The following is a 20,431-nucleotide window of genomic DNA, read 5'->3' as shown; positions in this document are numbered from 1 at the left end:
ACATTGTCATTTTACAAAGAAAATAAGGTCAACAATTCGTTTAAAATTAGTAGATTTTTGTTGTTGCTCTCATTAATGTCTAGGAAAAATGTATAGTCAAACGAACCACATATCAGGCGATATAGCCCTATATATTTCTACATACTGTAAATATTTTTTTTATTTTTCCATTTCATTTAAACTAATAACAGATTACGAGATAGTGTTAAAATGAAACCCTTTTCCAAGTTCAATGACTTAAAAATGTGAGTGAAGGTGACCGCAACTACACACTGAACCAGATATTGAAACACGCCTCCTGTGCATGTCTCGTCACGTGATGTAACCTGAGCAGCGACTGCAGGTTCTCATCAATCAAGATCAATACTGATGCTGGAGTTTGTGCTTCACTCAAGCTCAATAACTTTAATATCTCAGTTACAGATACAGGCCTGTGCGCGTAGGCATCACGATGGCCGAAGAAGCCTTGTTTGTCAGTGATTACGGTGGGTGATTTGATGTAAATGAGCTAAATTGACTCATTGTTTTTGACACCGATAATTGTCTAATTGGTCTCATTTCTGAACGGATAAAAGGTCTAATGGTTTGATACTCAGGGCGGAGGTTCAATTTATTGTCTAATTAGTGATAAACAAGCAATTGCAAAAACCGTCACTTATAACACGTCACCATAAAGTAATGTTTATAAATGTCAACTGGATGATTAATATCCGGCAATCAAAAATGTATCGTTTCACACACACACACACACTAGTTTTTCCACGTGCTTTGAACTTTAACGCATAAAGAACTTTGAACTGTTAAATATTTTATGATAAGTTAATCTAAAACTAAAACAGTTTCTTTTTTTGTGCCATGTCTCGAAGTTAAAGGGATAGTTCATCCAAAAAGGAAAATTCTGTCATTATTTTCTCACCTCATGTTATTCTAAACCTGTATGATTTTCTTCTGTGGAACATAGAAGATTTTTTGAGAATGTCTCTTTTTTCATACAATGAAAGTCAATGGTTACCAATCAGTTCTGAATTAGAGTAGATTTCTTTCATTCCAAGATTGCTGGTCAGTGTTACTTTGTTTTATAATTGTCTTTTTCTTGCCGTGTCATGTTTATAGATGGTCCGTGTCCTCTGTGTGAAGAAGATGAGCAGATAGGGTATTGCAGATACAGAAACACAGAGCAAGAGAATGCGAGCGAAATAAAAAATGATGCGGAAGACGAGGAGTCACAGGAGTTCAAGAGGGACTCTGAGGTGAAACCAGAGGAAATAGCTGAGGAGAACTGGACTGTAGTTCAAGAACCTGAAGAAAGGAAAATAGAGACGAAAGAGGACGAAAACAAAACTGAAGACACCAAGCAGAAAAGCACAGAAGAAGAGCAAAACAAGAAAGCAGATAATGCTGAATCAGATGAACAATCTAAAGAAGAAGAGCAGGAAAGTATGTTAGGTTTAAAAGATGATGAAATAAAGACAGATGATGAGGATTATGATGATGTTGACGATGAAGAGGCAAGCGACTTGCTGGTGCCTCCTCTTGAGGATGACTGTATTTTGCAGATGGGCCCCGATTGCACCATAGACCTGGTGATGGTGTGTGATCAGCCGAGATGTATGAATGAAGACCTTTCGTTATGCCCCCCCAAGTCTTCGGATTTCTCCCAGCAGCCCCCTATGAAATCCCCACCGAGACCATTATCTATCACGTTACCACCTCAGAATCCCACAATACTCCCGTTTCAGCCCCATCCTCTACTTCAAGCTCCGGTCCCAGCACAGGCCCAGTTGGAGCCCCAGTGTTTGGGCAAACGGCCCTATGGAAGCAGCCCTGCTGTCGACCCCCAGGCCATGAGACCCCTGGAGGTGACACTACGACAGGTGTACACCACTCGCCAATACACGCGCTTCGCCAGCAGAGCGGCTCTTATGCCTCTGGCCTCCGTCGGAGGAGAAACCAGCACTCAGGCTTTACCCTCCATCAGCGCTGATGTCCCTCTAATGCCCCCGAAGAAGAAAACACGCACCTTCTACAGCACAGGTGAGAGAACGTACAAAAGTATGTGAAAAAAGTTATAAATTCGGTCATTTACTCGTCTTCAAGTCATTCCAGACCTGTATGAATCACAAAAGAGGATATTTTGAAAGTGTTTTGCTGTCCATACTGTCCTGTCCAGTGTTGGTTTGGACCCCATTGACTTTCAATGTATGTATAAAAACATCTTCATTTGTGTTCCACGGAAGAACACTTGGACTTTACAGATGTTATTTTTTTATATATATATGTATATGTATAAAAATGTGTGTTGTGTGTGTATACTGCCCGGCCAAAATAAGTTGCTGTTTGGATTTAAATATGCAAATGCTTAAGAGTCTATGATTGGATCGTTATTGCAGTGATTATTGTGTTTCTAGCATGTTATATGTTTGCCAACAGGTTCTTCTAACCATAACTGATGGAGTGTGTAGAAGATCTTGACCAGAAATGGATGCACCTCTTGATGGAAATAACATCACAGCATTTATTTCTATCAAGAGGTGCGTACATTTTTGGTCAAGATCTTGTATTGATGATGCAAGAGTCCAGCACTCTGTAAAGTCTCCTCCAGCACATCCCAGAGACTTTCAGTGAGTTTAAGGACTCAGAGGGGACAATTCATGTGTGAAAGTTATTCTTTGTGCTCCTCCCAACCATTCTTTCACAGTCTGAGCCTGAGGAATCTTGACTTCGTCATTCTGGAATGTGACCATGATGTGTCTTCCTACATGGTGGTTTAAGAAATGAAAAGCTACACACTCCATCAATTATGGTTAGAAGAACTGTTGGCAAACATATAACATGCTAGAAACAAAACAATCACTGCAACAATGATCAAATCATAGACTCTTAAGCACTTGCATATTTAAATCCAAACAGCAACTTATTGCTTTGGCCGGGCAGTGTATGTATGTGTGTGTGGGTGTGTGTGTGTGTTATGCTATTGACATTATGAGCAATCAAAGTCCTTATATTGTAGTGTGTGTTCAGGTTTCAGGCCACGTCCCAGTCATTATGAGGACATAATTCAAACCGCTAAATAATCATACAAAAAAAATGGGTGATGAGTAGGTGCTAGAAAATGTCATTAGCTCAGTATAAAAAACCATTACACCTATGAAATGTCTTCATAATAATAGGTGTACCAACATCTTTGTGTGTGTGTGTGTGTGTGTAGATCAGCTGGAGGAGCTGGAGCGTGTATTTCAGGATGATCACTACCCTGATGGAGACAAGAGAAAGGAGATTGCGGCCGCCGTCGGTGTTACGCCCCAGAGAATCATGGTCACTGCCCACAGGCATCCATTCCTTCAGACCTCAAGCCCCTTCTCACATTAATCTGTGTTTCAGTTCATCAAAATACATGCAAGTGACAATAAATTGTGCTCTGATCCTCCCATCAGGTGTGGTTTCAAAACCGTCGAGCCAAATGGAGAAAAACGTCGAAAACCACAACAAAAAAGCCTCCTGCTAGTCGGGGTCAAACTTGTGTCCAGGTCAACAGGTTAGTGTTTACGCAGTGCAGCCAACAGATTGTGTGATGTAATGCATATCATTGATTGTATAATTAATTTGTGTGTGTGCAGGCCAACCATTTTCACAGCTCCTTCTCTTGCATCTCAACATCCCAAGCCTGGGAACACACTCCCCCCCTACAGTACCATCCGGACCAGCCGCACCAGTCCACCAGGTCACATACTCAAACATACACCTAAACCTGTGTTTTAGGACTTGACTGTTTAATTAAATTATGCATTAGGACTTAAACTGTTTAGTTAAACTGCACAATAGGACTTAACAAGCTATTTAATTAGAGTTAATCAAAAATCCCTGCACATTCAAAACATGGGCACCTGGTTTTGATAGTCCACTTTAGACATTCTACTGACTATAAGTAACTTTGCAACTACATGTCAGCTAGCGGTCATTAGAGTGTTAGTAGACCGTATGCTTAATAAGTGCGGACACTTTATTTTGATGCTCCCCAACAGACATTACACTGACTAACTTTGCAACTACATGTCAATTTATTCTACCCTGGAAATCGTTGAATTTAAAGTTGAATTTGCTCAGCGAGTTTACTCTGGCGTCGAGTAATGATGCTCATTAAATATGCCCTTGTATCCGAGCTGCACCAATCACATCGGGTTATCTGATATTGGCAGGCCAGAGGCGAGCTAAACAGAAGACGACAGCGCTGTGACGTCGAAGTCATTAGTAAACATTGCAAGATGGCTATGGATGAACACCAGTTGTTTGAAACGGCTTTGGCCGCTACAATGAACGAGTTAGACTCGGCTTTTCATCTAAAAGAGGAACAGAAGACGGCGCTCGAATCATTACTTTGCAAGAAGGACGTTTTTTCTGTTTTGCCAACTGGATACGGCAAGAGTCTAATCTACAAGTTAGCTCCGCTGGTAGCTAAGCGTATGAGGCTTGTTGTGATTGGTCGTAGTGTTATCCAATTGCGTGCAGTGAGATTTTCAAATGCATGCTTGGTGCCGCCCCTCGAGCTGGCCGATTTTCATTAGTCGATGCCAGACCAGTTCTGGATTTCCAGGTTAAATTTATTCTACTAACCCTAAACTAACAGTGTACTAATTCTCTAATGAGAGCTAGTTGACATGTAGTTGCAAAGTTTGTAGAATGTCTGAAAGTGGACTATCAAAATAAATTGTAACCCCTGTTTTTTGTGCAAATGCAATGCTCTGTGTGCATCAGGTCCAGCGTGTGTTGATGTGGCACCTTGTGTGTCTCAAGGAGGTTTTTTGGAGTACATGCCCCCCCCCATGCACAGTCCTCCTCCGATACGACGAGCCTCCCTGCCTCTCATCACGGCATACAACCCTTCCACACACACCGTGTCCCTTCTGCTGGACACACCTGAACACAGTGAGCCCAGCTCCACTGACACAACGCCGCTGAGTTTACAGACGGACACAGGGTTAGTATGAACTAGGTTGTACCCTTGTTAACCACTAGGCGTCGCTAGACGGTATTTTATATATAGATTTTTTAGAAGTGAGGGTCTGTACTACAGGTGTTCCCGCTGCTCAATGTCTTTATGTTATTGGTAGTCTGCACAACTGGCCATAGCTGTTGAAAATCTGATTACAATGATTTTTTTGTGCATTTAATTGAACAAAAGTGATAGTAAAGTTATTTATAATGTTACAGAATATTTATATTTCAAATAAATTATGTTCTTTTGCACTTTCTACTCATCATAGAATCCTGAAAATGCATCACAGTTTCCACAAAAATATGAAGCAGCACAACTGTTTTCAACTTATATGATAATAATGATAAATGTTTCTTGAGCAGCAAATCATCATATTCGAATGATTTCTGAAGGATCATGTGACACTGAAGACTGGAGTAATGATGCTGAAAATTCAGCTTTCCATCACAGGAATAAATTTCACTTTAAAATATATTAAAATAGAAAACTGTTATTTTAAATTGTAATAATATTTCACAATATTACTGTTTTGCTTACATTTATTTACATTTACAATGAATCTTTTTGCAGATGCTTTTATCTAAAGTGACTTATAAATTATTTATAACTTTATTTATTTATTTATTTATTTATTTATTTATTTATTTTGTCAAATAACTTATTATAAATTATACTTAAAATAATTTATTTTGGTGAGTATAACACTTAAAAACATTTAAAAACCCCAAACTTTTGCATTGTAGTGTATTGTTGGTATATATAGTTTTTTTTAAAAAACATTGAATCAGTTTTCTTGCAGCATTCTTCAGAAAAAGTGATTGTCTGTAAAAAATATATCATATAATGAACAAAATAGAATTATTAATGCATAAATCAAACCTATTCAGATAATTTTTTGACATAGGTTTCCATACATTTCGGTCATGACAATGGCCATTAAATCTAAATGTATAGAATTAAGGTTAGGGGTTAAGGTTGTATAAATTATTTATAGTAATAATATTTAGTAATATTGATTATTTATCATTATTAATTTAAACGAGTTAGGTTTACTCATTATTATTATTATTATTATTACTATTGACATGATAGTACTGTCTACACTTGACTATAGTGTCTCACAGGAGACTTATCACATGTGCTCCACTGTCTTCGTTCCTATTGGTAGACCCCCGCACTGCTCATTTGCATAAAGTAAAACGTTTCTAAACTCTGAGTCGTTGGACACGCCCACATCATGTTTCTGCAAACCACCAGCTCTCGTTAACATGAATACGAGATGTTTTCATTTCCGCATTCTGGTTGCTCTGTTGCTCGCCCAACAGTAACGATGGTGTGAAATACCACCTTTATGTTCAAAACAATCAAATCTTGTAATGTCACATGATTTTGATCCTCAGATGTGTTTTCTGCTGTTCCCAGGTTTGATTATGAAGGCATGGGCACCTCTGTGAAGATGGACTTCATGACATCTGCTTCACAGAACAGCACTTTGAATTATCAGCTCAACACATTTCCTCCACAGTCTAACACCTTATTAACCCAGCAGACTAACAGTTTCCTCTCTCAGCAAACAAACACTCTGTTACCTCAACAAACTAGTTGTCTCATGCCCCAACAGTCTAGCACACTAATGCCCCAGTACTCCCACCTGTCGTACCTCACGCCCTCTCCTTACCTCACGCCGACCCCTACCGAGAGCAGCAGCGCCCCGTATCTGCCCCTCACCAACAACACACTCCCCGCGTACACCAGCAGTGGACACGCGTATCTCCATTCTCAAACCAGCAACCAGATGCTGCTCCAGTCAGGAGTTCATGGTAAGTCCACCAATACACCACTGGTAACACTTTACAGTAAGGTTCATTAGTTAAAGGGATGGTTCGGAGTAATTTCAACCTAGGGTCCTTTGCACCATGACCTCGAGCCAAACACCCCCCCAGAAGCCTTTTTTTCCCCTTGGTCGAACGTTATTAAAGTTAGAGCTTATTTAGAGATATCAGCCGAATGGCTTAGTGCAGGCGCTAATGGATCCAAGGTTGTATCTCGTAAATTACCCCACTAATAATGCCCGGAATGGTACCAAACTTCTACAGTAGTACAAATAGGTTCTGTACTCATAAAACGAGGCATTGGAAAGTTTGTAAGTACATCAGGAGACAACGTCAGAACGTAGGCTCACTATTGGCCAGCATCACACACATGACCAGCGTCGGCCAATCGTGAGCCTACGTTCTGACGTACAACCCAGAAGCGCTGCGCTGTTACACTACGTGAACTCACTCAGAGAAACACAGAAGAAAATGAAGAGTTGAATAAAGTCTTTATTTGGGGGTTTTTTTGCGCACAAAAAGTATTCTCGTCACTTGATAAACTTAGGGTTGAGCCACTGCAGTCACTTGGACTATTTTAAACATTGTCTTTACTAACTTTCTGGGCCGGCAAGTTTCGATCCCAGAGAAGCCTATGGAGGAGTGAGACAGCTCTCAGATTTAATCAAAAATATCTTAATTTGTGTTCCAAAGATGAATGAAAGTCTTACGGGGTTGGAACAACATGAGGATTTTTTTATTTTTGGGTGAACTAACCCTTTAAGTTCAAAACGTAGGTTCGGGAGTAGCCTAAACATTCAGTCCTGTCAATCATCATTACGAGCGTACTATATAAGCAGCAGACGCCACACCGTCTCATTGACGAATTCCCTTCTCCTCCCCTTCTCCTCCAGTAGATTATCTCTATCCTCTTATGCGCAATTCCATCATAGGGGGTTTTAACTCGGAGATCAAGCCGAGCCTCGGGTTCGAGTCTCCTCCAAGGACAGCAAGCCAAGTTAGTTTACTATTAACCTTTAAGGCTGAATGGGCAGGCGTACTAGTGAACTAACATGAACTAACAATGAGCAATACATTTGTGACAATATTTTTTAATCTTTGTTAATGTTAGTTAATAATACAGCTGTTCATGTTAGTTCACAGTGCATTAACTAATGTTAATAAATACAACCTTTGATTTTAATAACGTATTAGTAAATGTTGAAATTAATATTAACTAAGATTAATAAATGCTGAAGAAGTATTGTTCGTTCTTAGTTCATGGTAGTTAACTAATGAACCTTATTGTAAAGTGTTACCACCACACCACTGGAGGAAACATCTGTCTTTAAAATGGTAACTTGCATGTTTCTATGAAGCATTTCAGGCCTACCCTTGGACTACTGACATGTACAGTCAGCCGGGTCCGTACACACAGGCGGTGTTTCGGCCACAGTTATCATCACAGGGTCATGAGAGCCAGTACACTCAACTCCTGCCCCAACAGCACTACGTCCAGCTCCAGGGAGCGCCGGCACAGCCCAGTCTTCCCAAAGCCACCGCTGACCCCCTGCTGCCCAACGTCAAGGTGGAGTCTGAGGACAGCAGTCAGCCAATCAGAGTCAGCGAGGCGGAGCCTACCTTTCACTGCGATTTCTCACCAATCAACTTTTAAACAACAGCAGGTGATGTGTTGAGCTATTTGGATGTAGAGTCTGTATATTTTGCGTTTTATAATTGATTATAGAACAGTATGGGTCATTAACATTTTTTAAAACTGGGGTCGGGGGTCGACGGGACGCTGGAGGGTCTGTGGAGACATTTTAGTGCAAAAAAATTGTTGAAAACATAGTTCATATCATTGAGTAAAAAATGTATTTCATCTCTCCTTGCAAAGTGTTTGTGTTGAATCAGGATTATTATAGTTAACTAAAACTATAACCATTTTTGTTACTTGAAATAAAATAAATGTTAAAAGTAAGTGAAGTTAATAAAAAATAAAAATAAAAGATATAGTGAAAAAAATTCAGGTAGTCGTCAAGGCAACATTTCTCATTTACACTGTTTAACTTGTACTAAAATAACTAAAGCTGGAATCAAATTACTAAAATAAAAACAGACGTAAAAAAAAGAAGACAAAACCACAACAAATTCACTAAAACTTTAAATAAAATTTAAATGAAAACTGAAAATATATATATATATAAAAAAAATATATATATATATATATATATATATATATATATAATTATTATTAATTAAATCGTTAATTTGATGCTAAATATCACATACTATGTTATTATACAGTTTAAATGGGTCTTGATACATGAATTTATATTTTACAATGGTTTCTGTTTCTTTTTGCAAAGTTCTAGATGCTTCATCTGTGTCTGTGCCTGATATTACTGATATCCTCTGTGTTGTGTTTCAGGGCGCTGACAGAGAAGATCCGCCGACAATATTTTCATTTCTTTATATGTTTGTCTTCTGTTTTTGCTGTGGTGTTTAAGAGCTATTAAAATGCTCTTTCTCTGATGTTTTGCTGTGTTGGTTATTATGTATGTGCACAAGATCTAGTGGACTAGTGAACAGGAATCAGGCATATACACAGGCAGTGATGTATAGGACGTTTCAGGCCCTTTAAGTTTGTCCTACTATTTAGTAAGGAAGTATGCGATTTCAGACACATTTATGCAAGAGCACCTGTAGAAGAGACTAGAAATGGCCACAAGGGGGCGCTGTCTCACAAGAGCACTGATCTCAGACCTGCACACTTCTCTACAACACAAGGTTTGAATGTTTTTTGTTGTTGCTGATAAATTCAGTTCTCCTCTGACCTCCTCACCTCTCATCACTACATACTTTTATTCTCTTTCTCCATAGATTTACTACAGGTGTGATTGAATAAGGCCAGGAAGGTTTTTTTTTGTACAAAGAAAAATAGAGAAGATGCCAGAAACCCTGCATGATCATTACACCACAGCCTGCTCTTACAGTGTTAATATAACCGTCACACATACGCAAATGCATGCTCTAGTTCACTTCCACTTCCTGTCTCGGGTTGCTTTCAGATGTAGTGAGATAAAAGTAAACGCCTGTGGCATGTTTGCTTTTTAGTCTGACCTCTTAATATTTCGGCTATGTGAAGTGAGGAATTCATGAGTAATTGTTAAAAGGCTTGTTCATGCAAAAATACACTTAAATACCATTAATTCTAAATTAAATTTCAATTTACTGGAGTACCGGTTATTTATTTATTTATTTGGTTACACTTTGTTTCGATAGTCAACTTCAGACATTCTACTAACTTTAAGTAACTTTGCAACTACATGTCAACTAACTTCATTAATTTGCAACTACATGTCAACTAACTTCATTAATTTGCAACTACATGTCAACTAACTTCATTAATTTGCAACTACATGTCAATTCACTTTCATTAATTTACAACTACATGTCAACTAACTTTCATTAATTTGCAACTACGTGTCAATTCACTTTAATTAATTTACAACTACATATCAACTAACTTCATTTGCAACTACGTCAACTAACATCATTAATTTGCAACTACATGTCAATTCACTTTCATTAATTTACAACTACATATCAACTAACTTCATTTGCAACTACGTCAACTAACTTCATTAATTTGCAACTACATGTCAACTAACTTCATTAATTTGCAACTACGTCAACTAACTTTCATTAATTTGCAACTACATGTCAACAAACTTTATTAATTTGCAACTACATGTCAACTAACTTCATTAATTTGCAACTACGTCAACTAACTTTCATTAATTTGCAACTACATGTCAACTAACTTCATTAATTTGCAACTACATGTCAACAAACTTCATCAATTTGCAACTACATGTCAACTAACTTCATTAATTTGCAACTACATGTCAACTAACTTCATTAATTTGCAACTACATGTCAACTGACTTCATTAATTTGCAACTACATGTCAACAAACTTCATTCATTTGCAACTACATGTCAACTAACTTCATTCATTTGCAACTACATGTCAACAAACTTCATTCATTTGCAACTACATGTCAACTAACTTCATTCATTTGCAACTACATGTCAACTAACTTTCATTAATTTGCAACTACATGTCAACTAACTTCATTAATTTGCAACTACATGTCAACTAACTTCATTAATTTGCAACTACATGTCAACTGACTTCATTAATTTGCAACTACGTCAACTAACTTTCATTAATTTGCAACTACATGTCAACTAACTTCATTAATTTGCAACTACATGTCAACTGACTTCATTAATTTGCAACTACATGTCAACAAACTTCATTCATTTGCAACTACATGTCAACTAACTTCATTCATTTGCAACTACATGTCAACAAACTTCATTCATTTGCAACTACATGTCAACTAACTTCATTCATTTGCAACTACATGTCAACAAACTTCATTCATTTGCAACTACATGTCAACTAACTTCATTCATTTGCAACTACATGTCAACTGACTTCATTAATTTGCAACTACATGTCAACTAACTTTAATTAATTTGCAACTACGTCAACTAACTTTCATTAATTTGCAACTACATGTCAACAAACTTCATTCATTTGCAACTACATGTCAACTAAATTCATTAATTTGCAACTACATGTCAACTAACTTCATTAATTTGCAACTAAATGTCAATTAACTTTCATTAATTTGCAACTACATGTCAACTAACTTCATGAATTTGCAACTACATGTCAACTAACTTTCAGAGTGTCAAAGAAATGAGCATGTTTAGGTAACTACTGTAGTTGCCTAATGTTGTGTTTGGCCATACATATGGTAGTCATTTCCCATGATCGATGTTTAAACTCCTCTTTATATAGGCTTGTGCATCACAACAGTGATGCATGCTTCTTCAGAACTGAAAGTGTAGAACTCATGATAAAAATCACTAAAATAAGCCTAAGATGATAGCAAAAAATAATTGACGAAGTTCTCGGAAAGTACACAGGAAGCCCTGACCACCACACACAGGAACTTACATGAGCATCAGTAACAGCCGGGTGGATTGACGTGTGTGTGTTTCTGAGTGTTTCAGCTCGCTTGATCTCACTGAGGAAGAGACGGAGAGAAAGATGTCTGGAACACGCACTCTCTGCTGCCATGTCAACACGGCGACCCTCACGTTTGCCATCTTATATCTGGTAAAACAGCTTCATACACACACCTATAGATGCTGCGTACAATACAGTTATGTGCTTATATAGTTACAATTAAAGAGTGCTTTAATTGCTTTAATTCACTTGCAGTATTAGTTCAATGGACTTTCAAAGTCACTAAAGTATATCAAGTTTTGTTCTCTGGTAAAAGCATGGCCATTTTGTTGTTGTTATTTGTCATTTGTTCAATGCACGCACCCATTAGTGCAGAAGATAGAGGAAGCTGACTCCATTTTGAAGTCACAGTCACTTACTGAGCCACAGACTCGATATCACACTTTATATCGATAGTCCACTTTAGATATTCTAATAACTATAAGTAACTTTTAATGTCAACTAGCAGTCATTAGAGTATTAGTAGACTGTATACTTAAGATCTGCTAAAACTTTATTTTGATGCTTCCCAACAGACATTATACTGACTAGAAGTAACGGTAACACTTTACTTTACAGTGTCCATGTTAAATGTACTTACCATAGTAATAACAGTAAATTATGCATAATTACATGCAACTAACCCTCAACCAAATCCTAACCCTACAGTAAGTACATGTAGTTCATTAATATTACTCAGTACTTAAATGTATAATTACACTGTAACAATGACACCTTAAAATAAAGTGTAACCCACTTTACAATAAGGTTCATTAGTTAACAACATTAGTTAACATGAACTAAGAATGAACAATACTTCTACAGCATTTATTAATCTTATTTGATGTTAATTTCAACATTTACTAATACGTTATTAAAATCAAAGGTTCTGAAGCTGATATTTATTTCGTGACCAATATATTAGATGCATAGACAGAGAAACTAACATGCATAGATATTTTTACGTATTGATCTAAAAAGGATTGTGTGAGAAATCGATATTCCAAAGATAGTTTTATGAATATTTAATATATAATCATGATATTCGGTTTAGGAATAAATACGTTTACTGGAAACCCTCTGTCCATAGCATATGCATCTGAGGGAGGAGTTTGTGTCTATGTTATGTAATTTACACTTTTACAGGTTTTTCTGAATGAACCGCTGTTCTTGTGTAACTTGTTCTGTTGGTGTTGGCTCGGAGGAGAGAGACCAAACACACCGGCTGCCAGAATACACACATACTGAGACACACGTTTACCTTTATGAATTCATTCTGTCACATTCATCTCATCTGTACCCCCTCTGTGTGTGTGTGTGTGTGTGTGTCGTCTCTATAGATTGGTAATTTGCTGAAGCTGGCGGGCATCTTTCTTATGCCTTCATGGGAGAAAGCGGAATATTCTTTCCCCTATCATGAATCAAAGGCTTTCAAGGGCCAGCGTGTCTGTGAGTTCACTTCATTCAGTTACACTGACATTTTTCAGTTACACTTTATTTTACAGTGTCCTTGTGACGTATGTTACACGTACTTACCATAGTAATAACAGTAAATTATGCATAATTACATGCAACTAACCCTCAACCAAATCCTAATCCTACCCTAACCCTAAAGTAAGTACATGTAGTTGCTTAATATTAGTCAGTACTTAAATATATAATTACACTGCAACAATGACACCTTAAAATAAAGTGTAACCCTTTATTTTAAGGTATCCTTGTTACAGTGTAATTATACATTTAAGTACTGAGCAGTACTACATGTACTTACTTTAGGGTTAGTTGCATGTAATTATGCATCATTTATAGTAACTACATGTAATATGTAACAAGGACACTGTAAACTTTCTTATTTGTTTTGTCCCAAGAGTTCACGTGATCATCACCACAAGTGTACTATTAGATTAGTGACCTAAAGTAGAACAGAATCTTGAGAAATATTTCTAAAGTTTACACTACTGTTCAATTTTTATTGGTTTGGGGGGAAAAACGTATCTTATGCTCACCAAGGCTGCAATTATTTGATCAAAAATACAGTGTTATACAGTAAAAACATTGTGAAATATTATTCAAATTTAAAATAACTGTTTTCTATTGTAATATATTGTAAAATGTACTTTATTCCTGTGATCAAAGCTGAATTTTCAGCATCATCACTCCAGTCTTCAGTGTCACATGACCCTTCAGAAATCATGCTGATATGCTGATCTGATGCTCAAGAAACATTTCTGATTATTATCAGTGGTTTTTAGAGGAAACCATGATACATTTTTCTTCAAGATTCTTTGATAAATAGAAAGTTGATAAGAAGAGCGTTTAAAATGGAAATATTTAGTAACATTATAAATGTATTTACTGTCACTTTTGATAAATTTGGATGCTTCCATGCTGAATAAAAGTATTCATTTCTTAAGAAAAAAAAAATAATAATCGTACTGACCCCAAGCTATTGAACAGTAGTGTGATATTTTTGTTTATTTCAAGATTTTAATGAGATTCTGAATCACAGATCGTCAGGGGCCTCAGATTATGTCCACTGGATATTATATATTTTGCAGTCATATCAATAAAAACAGCATTAGTTCATGAAATCAATATAAAAAGCCTTAAATGCTGCATCTTGACCAAACGTTGTTCGGTATAAGACTTTGCATATATTAATGAATCCTTTAGCATAACATAAACATTCATAGATAATATAGAAATAATAGAGAAAGCCATTAAAATTCTCTCTCTCTCTGTTTTCCAGTTGACATCAGCACTAACATTCTGATGCTGGTCCTGATGTCCATCTCGGCTGTGCTGGCTCTGTTCTCTCAGCGCAAGGTATAGTGTGCGGGACACTCTCCATCTGCACTCTGAACATCAGTACATGGAAATGTGGTTTATGAGGGGGGAAAAAACACAGTGATGCATTACGAAATACATTTGAACACATTAATGCATGAATAAATGCATCGATATGAGAATTTAATTGAAAGTTTTTTCTTTTTATTTATTGAAAAAATCCATTAAATATTACATGAGGTGAATTGCAAGTGGTTGTTACATATGATACAATTAAAGAAGCAAAATGCATATACCATTTTAGGTCAAGATTAAAAATGTACATCTCGAATAATTTCTTTCTTACTATCCAATCATACTAATAATAAAATACAATATTATTATGAAATATTATTACAATTTAAAATAACTGTTTACTATTTTAATAGATTTTAAAATGTCAAATATTCCTGTGATCAAAGCTGAATTTCCAGCATAATTTCTCCAGTCACTTTTGATCAATTTAATGCTTTTTAATGCAATTAAATCAATTTAAAGTATTAATTTCTTCTTTCTTTTTTTTTATCGTACTGACCACAAACTTTAGAAAATTACCCATTTTTATTTCTAATAGGATAATACGTGATAGTAATTGAAGGTGATCGTCTTATTCATGACACTAACAGTTATTAGTTTATTTTTCCTATAGCATTCACTCACTAGAATATTTCCTTGAACAGAGATATTCATGCCATTATCAGACTGTGCTGTTTTAATGCACACCGTATTCATTCCAGAAAGTAACTCATTCTCCTTGGAGGGTTTACAAGAACAATAATAAATCTGTGCGACCGAAGTCAAATATACATACTAAATTGGTAATGAAACGATCTGTGTTGATATATTTTGAATAAGTCTAGTCAGTTTTTGTTTCATTGGATGTGTATGTATGTGAGTTTGCATAAGCAAAATGGTTCTGTGTGTGTGTGTGTGAGTGTGTGCACCTTATTTATCCAGCTTCCAGAAAGAGAGCTTGTCTCAATATTTATGAAGCTGGTGAAACACAGAATCCTTGCGCTCTCTCCAAACTACACATTTCAACCCTGATCAGCCTATAGCAGGGAAACAGCGCTTCTGGAATGTGAATGACTGAATGTGTGATTCACCGTTTCTCTTTCTGTGTGTAAAGGGCCCGATGTTCGTCCTTCCGTTCACGCTGATGATGATGGTGGAGTTGACTCTGAGTTTTCTCTCGCTGTTTAACGGAGCCTGGGGTCTTCCCGGGACCCCCAGCTACAGAGACCTGCTGCAAGCTGTCGTGAGGACCATACCTGCACACATGACCACACAAAACTCAATACTGACATGTTCATTTCAACATAATGTCACCCAATTAATGTGTACTTGTGTGTGTGTGTCCCTAACAGAAGGATCAGAAAAGAGTCCCTGTGTTGAATGAGGAGGACATTGGCCAGTTGACCATGTGGTACAGTGTGCTGTTTATGGTGGACATACTGCTGAAGGTACAAGTCCTGTGTGTGTGTGTGTGTGTGTGTGTGTGTGTCCTGGTAAACCCTATGTTAAGAGGACAAAATGTCCCCTTATTTTTTGGTCCCCATGAGAAAAACTGCTTATAGTGATAATTATAGGTTTTTTTAAATGTAAAAATGCAGTGCAAAGTTTTCTGCGAGGGTTAGTGTATGTGTACAGTATGAAAATCATTATGTCTATGGAAAAGTCTTTACTGAAATGTCTTTACTGTCAATTTAATGCTTCCTTGCTGAATTAAAGTAACTCACTCACTCACACATACACACACACACACTCACTCACACACTCACTCACTCACACACACACTCACTCACTCACTCACTCACTCACTCACTCACTCACTCACACACACACTCACTCACTCACACACACACACACACACACACACTTACTCACTCACTCACTCACTCACCTACAAACTCACTCACACACACACACACACACACACACACACACACACACACACACACACACTCACTCACACACACACACTCACTCACTCACTCACTCACTCACTCACTCTCACACACTCTCACACACTCACTCACACAGTGTTGTTTTGTCTGCGGCTCTGAATTGTACAGTCTAACCAGCGCTTGTTCTGCGTGTAAGGGTGTTTGAGGTCTGAAAGCGATGTATAGAGCCAGTCATAGCGTGTGTTCTGTGCTCTTGCTGATTGAGGAGGATTTAGGAGAAGGTAGAGGGAAATTAAACTGCCCTCTGGATGCTTTCTGCATAGCTGTGTGTTCATTCTGTACGTCTGGGCTTTCATTAGTATCCCTGTGTGTGTGTGTTCTGTGTAGGTGTACATCCTCCAGGTGTCAATGAGGTCTTTCTACGCCCTGAAGGAAAGAAGGGTCCCTGTCATCCATGTTGACTCTGGAAATACTGTGACAGTAAGTGCATTTATAGTACAGATTGTTTTTGGTGTCAGAAGACACAGCAGTTGTAATGTTGTTGTATAAGTATATTTTTTAATAAGTTATAAATATACAATTCCAAGCCACTACCCAATCCATTCTGATCTTCTTTTAATAGTTTATACTGTTATGATCAAATAAAACAAATCAGCATTTGTTGTGTTTTTGACTAACAGGTGAAGCTTCCTTCTTATGATGAGGCTCTCAAAATGAAACCCGAAGACACACCCCCGACCTATCAAGAGCCCTAAAATTACACATGCACACGTATTTCCTGCATGGCTTTATGACGCAAAAACCACAATACCACGTGAATATGTTAAACCACAATAAGCACAAATATTCACACGCATACTAACAACCAGAAGCAGCACATAAACACACATGCCCACGCTTGTATCCTTGCTTTCACACAATAAAGGGAATTAATTAATAATGAATGCGTTTCTGATTATTGTGTCCTCACTGGTTAGGGAAGCACGGCGAAGGAAGACGGTTTAAACAGTTCCTGTTGTGGTTAAAATGAAGTGGTACCAAATGCTTGGTGTTTTTGTCTTGTTTTCCAGTAAAAATACCAAAAAAATGATTACATCAAAATACATTTACTTGAGAAGCAAAATGACAAGATATTAAGTCTTGTTTCCTGTCAAAAGAAAAAAAAATAGAGTTATCTAAAGCATTAACTCGCTTAATTTTGATACATTTTTCCGTAAAACAAGACTTCTCTAGTAAACGCATCTTGTTTTAAAAAATGTTTCGATATTTGTACTGGAAAACAAGACAAAAATACTGAGTAAGAAAATCATTTTTGCAGTTTATTTTCCGTGATGCAGCTCTGTCATCATTGTGTGGTCATCATGAGTCAGAAGCTAGTGACATCTGGGGGATTTTATGATTGTGAATTTTTTTTTTTTTTTTTTACCGCTGTATGTAGGGGGATTATGTCATTCGTATTATCAAATATATGAATTGCTTGATATAATGTTATAAAACGCAAACAAAAAAATCTTCACCTCATGCTCAATGATACATGACAAAGAAATAATAAAAAATGTTGGAAAGAAAAACAAAATATCATGTGACACTGAAGACTGGAGTAATGATGCTGAAAATTCAGCTTTGATCACAGGAATCAATTACACTTTAAAATACAGTGCTATGCATAAGTTTAGACACCCATACTAAAGTTGACTAAAAAGAGGAATAAAAAATCATCTTTTGGAAATTGAACTTAATGCCTTAATTCAAAAAATTAGGAAAAATCCAACCTTTAAGGACACCAATTTTCTTTGTGAATGAATAATGCATCGCAAATAAATAAATGTTCTTCCTTAAAATACAGGGTGCATAAGTTTGGGCACCACTATGTTAAATTCCCATAGAGGCAGGCAGATTTTTATTTGTAAGTATTTTTTTTATTTATTTTTTAGGATACTATGCATCCTGATAAAGTTCCCTTGGCCTTTGGAATTAAAATAGCCCCACATCATCACACAGCCTTCACCATACCTAGAGATTGGCATGGTTTTATTTCAGTTAGCCTAATAGCTGGTTTGATTTGCATTGAGAGATGATCTTATGGAAAGTACCCCATGCCAATCTCTAGGTATGGTGAAGGCTATGTGATGATTTTAATTCCAAAGGCCAAGGGAACTTTATCAGGATGCATAGTATCCTAAAAAAAATATTTACAAATAAAAATCTGCCTGCCTCTATGGGAATTTAACATAGGGGTGTCCAAACTTATGCACCCTGTATTTTAAGGAAGAACATTTATTTATTTACGATACATTATTCATTCACAAAGAAAATTGGTGTCCTTAAAGGTTGGATTTTTCCTAATTTTTTTAATTAAGGCATTAAGTTCAATTTCCAAAAGATGATTTTTTATTCCTCTTTTTAGTCAACTTTAGCATGGGTGTCTAAACTTATGCATAGCACTGTATATTCAGATAAAAAAATAGTTATTTTAAATTGTAATAATAGGTCACAATATTTCTGTTTTTACTGCATTTTTCATCCAATAAATGAACAGAAGAGGGTTTTTTTCAAAAACATTAAAAATCGTACCGACTCATGACTTTTGAACACTAATGTATATAAAGTAGGTAAAATATTTATTAACATTAAAAATATTTTTGTATGTTTTACTGTGTTATATATATACTTAAGTTTCCACTTAATTTGGTCAATAGCTAACCATTTTTTTAAAAGAATTATAAAGTGACATAAATAATGCACAAGCTGTTTTTCAGTGAGCTGTACTGTGGCACAGATGGTGCAAGAAATAAGGAAACTTTAATGTTCTTGTCAAAGTCATTGGCACACTTCAGGTACGGAGGGCTTTTTCCGGCAGACTGGCGATGGATGGATGGATGGATGGAAGCAGGAGGCCGAGAGAAACAGTGTGTGTTCACAAACCTTAATTGCTGTGTTATGCAATATATAAACAAACACACACTTCATTTACATATACAAACAGGACTACCGGAAAATGATTTTCTGAGTACTTCACCGGCCGCTTTAAAGGGTTTCTCATCCTCATGTCGGTCCAAACTCATTTATTCTCTGGAACAAAAAAACACAAAACGACATGTTTAGCAGAATCTACAAGCTGCTTTCTTCTAAAACGGTTAATTGGATGGTGGCAGGGCAAAAACAAAACAAAACATAAAAGCTGTCAACAATTTGTGCATTGAATTTCAAGCCTTCTCAAACCATTCAATATCTGACTGAAATTGAAGTCATTGTTCACCATAAATCTAGCTTGATTATGCTTAGAGGTTCAGAAAGACATGACAGTTACAGTAAATAATGAATAAATCATTTAAAGTCGACGTGAAACAGAAATTGCGATAGTCGTCTCGTATTGTAACGTGTATCGAGTGAAACGGCTTCTCAAACAAGAACAAATGTAGGGCGGGGCTTGATTTTGTCCATGGGGAATTGATTGGATGATGGTTGTGGTTTGCTATTGGTCGATCTCGTTTGAGTGACAGGTTGCCCCGCCCTCGTCATCGGAGATGCTGTAAGAGGGAAGTTATTTTGATTAAAGATTACGTTCATTTAAAAAGAAAAAAAAGAAAGAAATAATGATGTGCACAGATAAATAATTAATAACAAATATACTCTGCAATATCTCCTAATAAATAACTACATGGTGTATGTGGCTTGTGGTCAGCACCTCTAATAAAAACCTTTTAGAAATGGCATATCACACTCAATATATTATCAAATTTAGTCTCAGACACGCATGCTCACGTGCAATCCTGGCATTTCCCAGCAGGTACACTCGACACGGC

At 36.8% G+C, this 20,431-nt stretch overlaps 2 protein-coding genes across 2 annotated transcripts; both read left to right on the top strand.

Moving 5' to 3' along the window:
• The first annotated feature begins 267 nt into the window (after positions 1–267).
• On the top strand, positions 268–9,338 carry nobox (NOBOX oogenesis homeobox). Its single transcript, XM_084423977.1, has 9 exons — positions 268–485; positions 1,114–2,034; positions 3,209–3,315; positions 3,435–3,535; positions 3,618–3,721; positions 4,753–4,975; positions 6,416–6,813; positions 8,184–8,489; positions 9,236–9,338. Exons 1-8 carry the CDS (start codon positions 452–454, stop codon positions 8,477–8,479), a joined length of 2,184 nt encoding a protein of 727 aa, XP_084280103.1. The 5' UTR covers positions 268–451; the 3' UTR covers positions 8,480–8,489; positions 9,236–9,338.
• Positions 9,339–11,640: 2,302 nt separating this feature from the next.
• Positions 11,641–17,565, top strand: laptm5 (lysosomal protein transmembrane 5). Its single transcript, XM_084424002.1, has 7 exons — positions 11,641–12,003; positions 13,233–13,341; positions 14,642–14,718; positions 15,848–15,976; positions 16,086–16,181; positions 17,013–17,105; positions 17,306–17,565. The coding sequence occupies exons 1-7, from the start codon at positions 11,935–11,937 to the stop codon at positions 17,378–17,380; spliced, it is 648 nt and encodes a 215-aa protein (XP_084280128.1). The 5' UTR covers positions 11,641–11,934; the 3' UTR covers positions 17,381–17,565.
• Positions 17,566–20,431: the final 2,866 nt, after the last annotated feature.

This window comes from Rutilus rutilus, assembly GCF_951802725.1.
Source record: "Rutilus rutilus genome assembly, chromosome: 11".
Lineage (NCBI taxonomy): Eukaryota > Metazoa > Chordata > Actinopteri > Cypriniformes > Leuciscidae > Rutilus > Rutilus rutilus.
The sequence above is the reverse complement of the archived record's forward strand: the minus strand, read 5'-3'. Positions and strand labels throughout refer to the sequence as shown.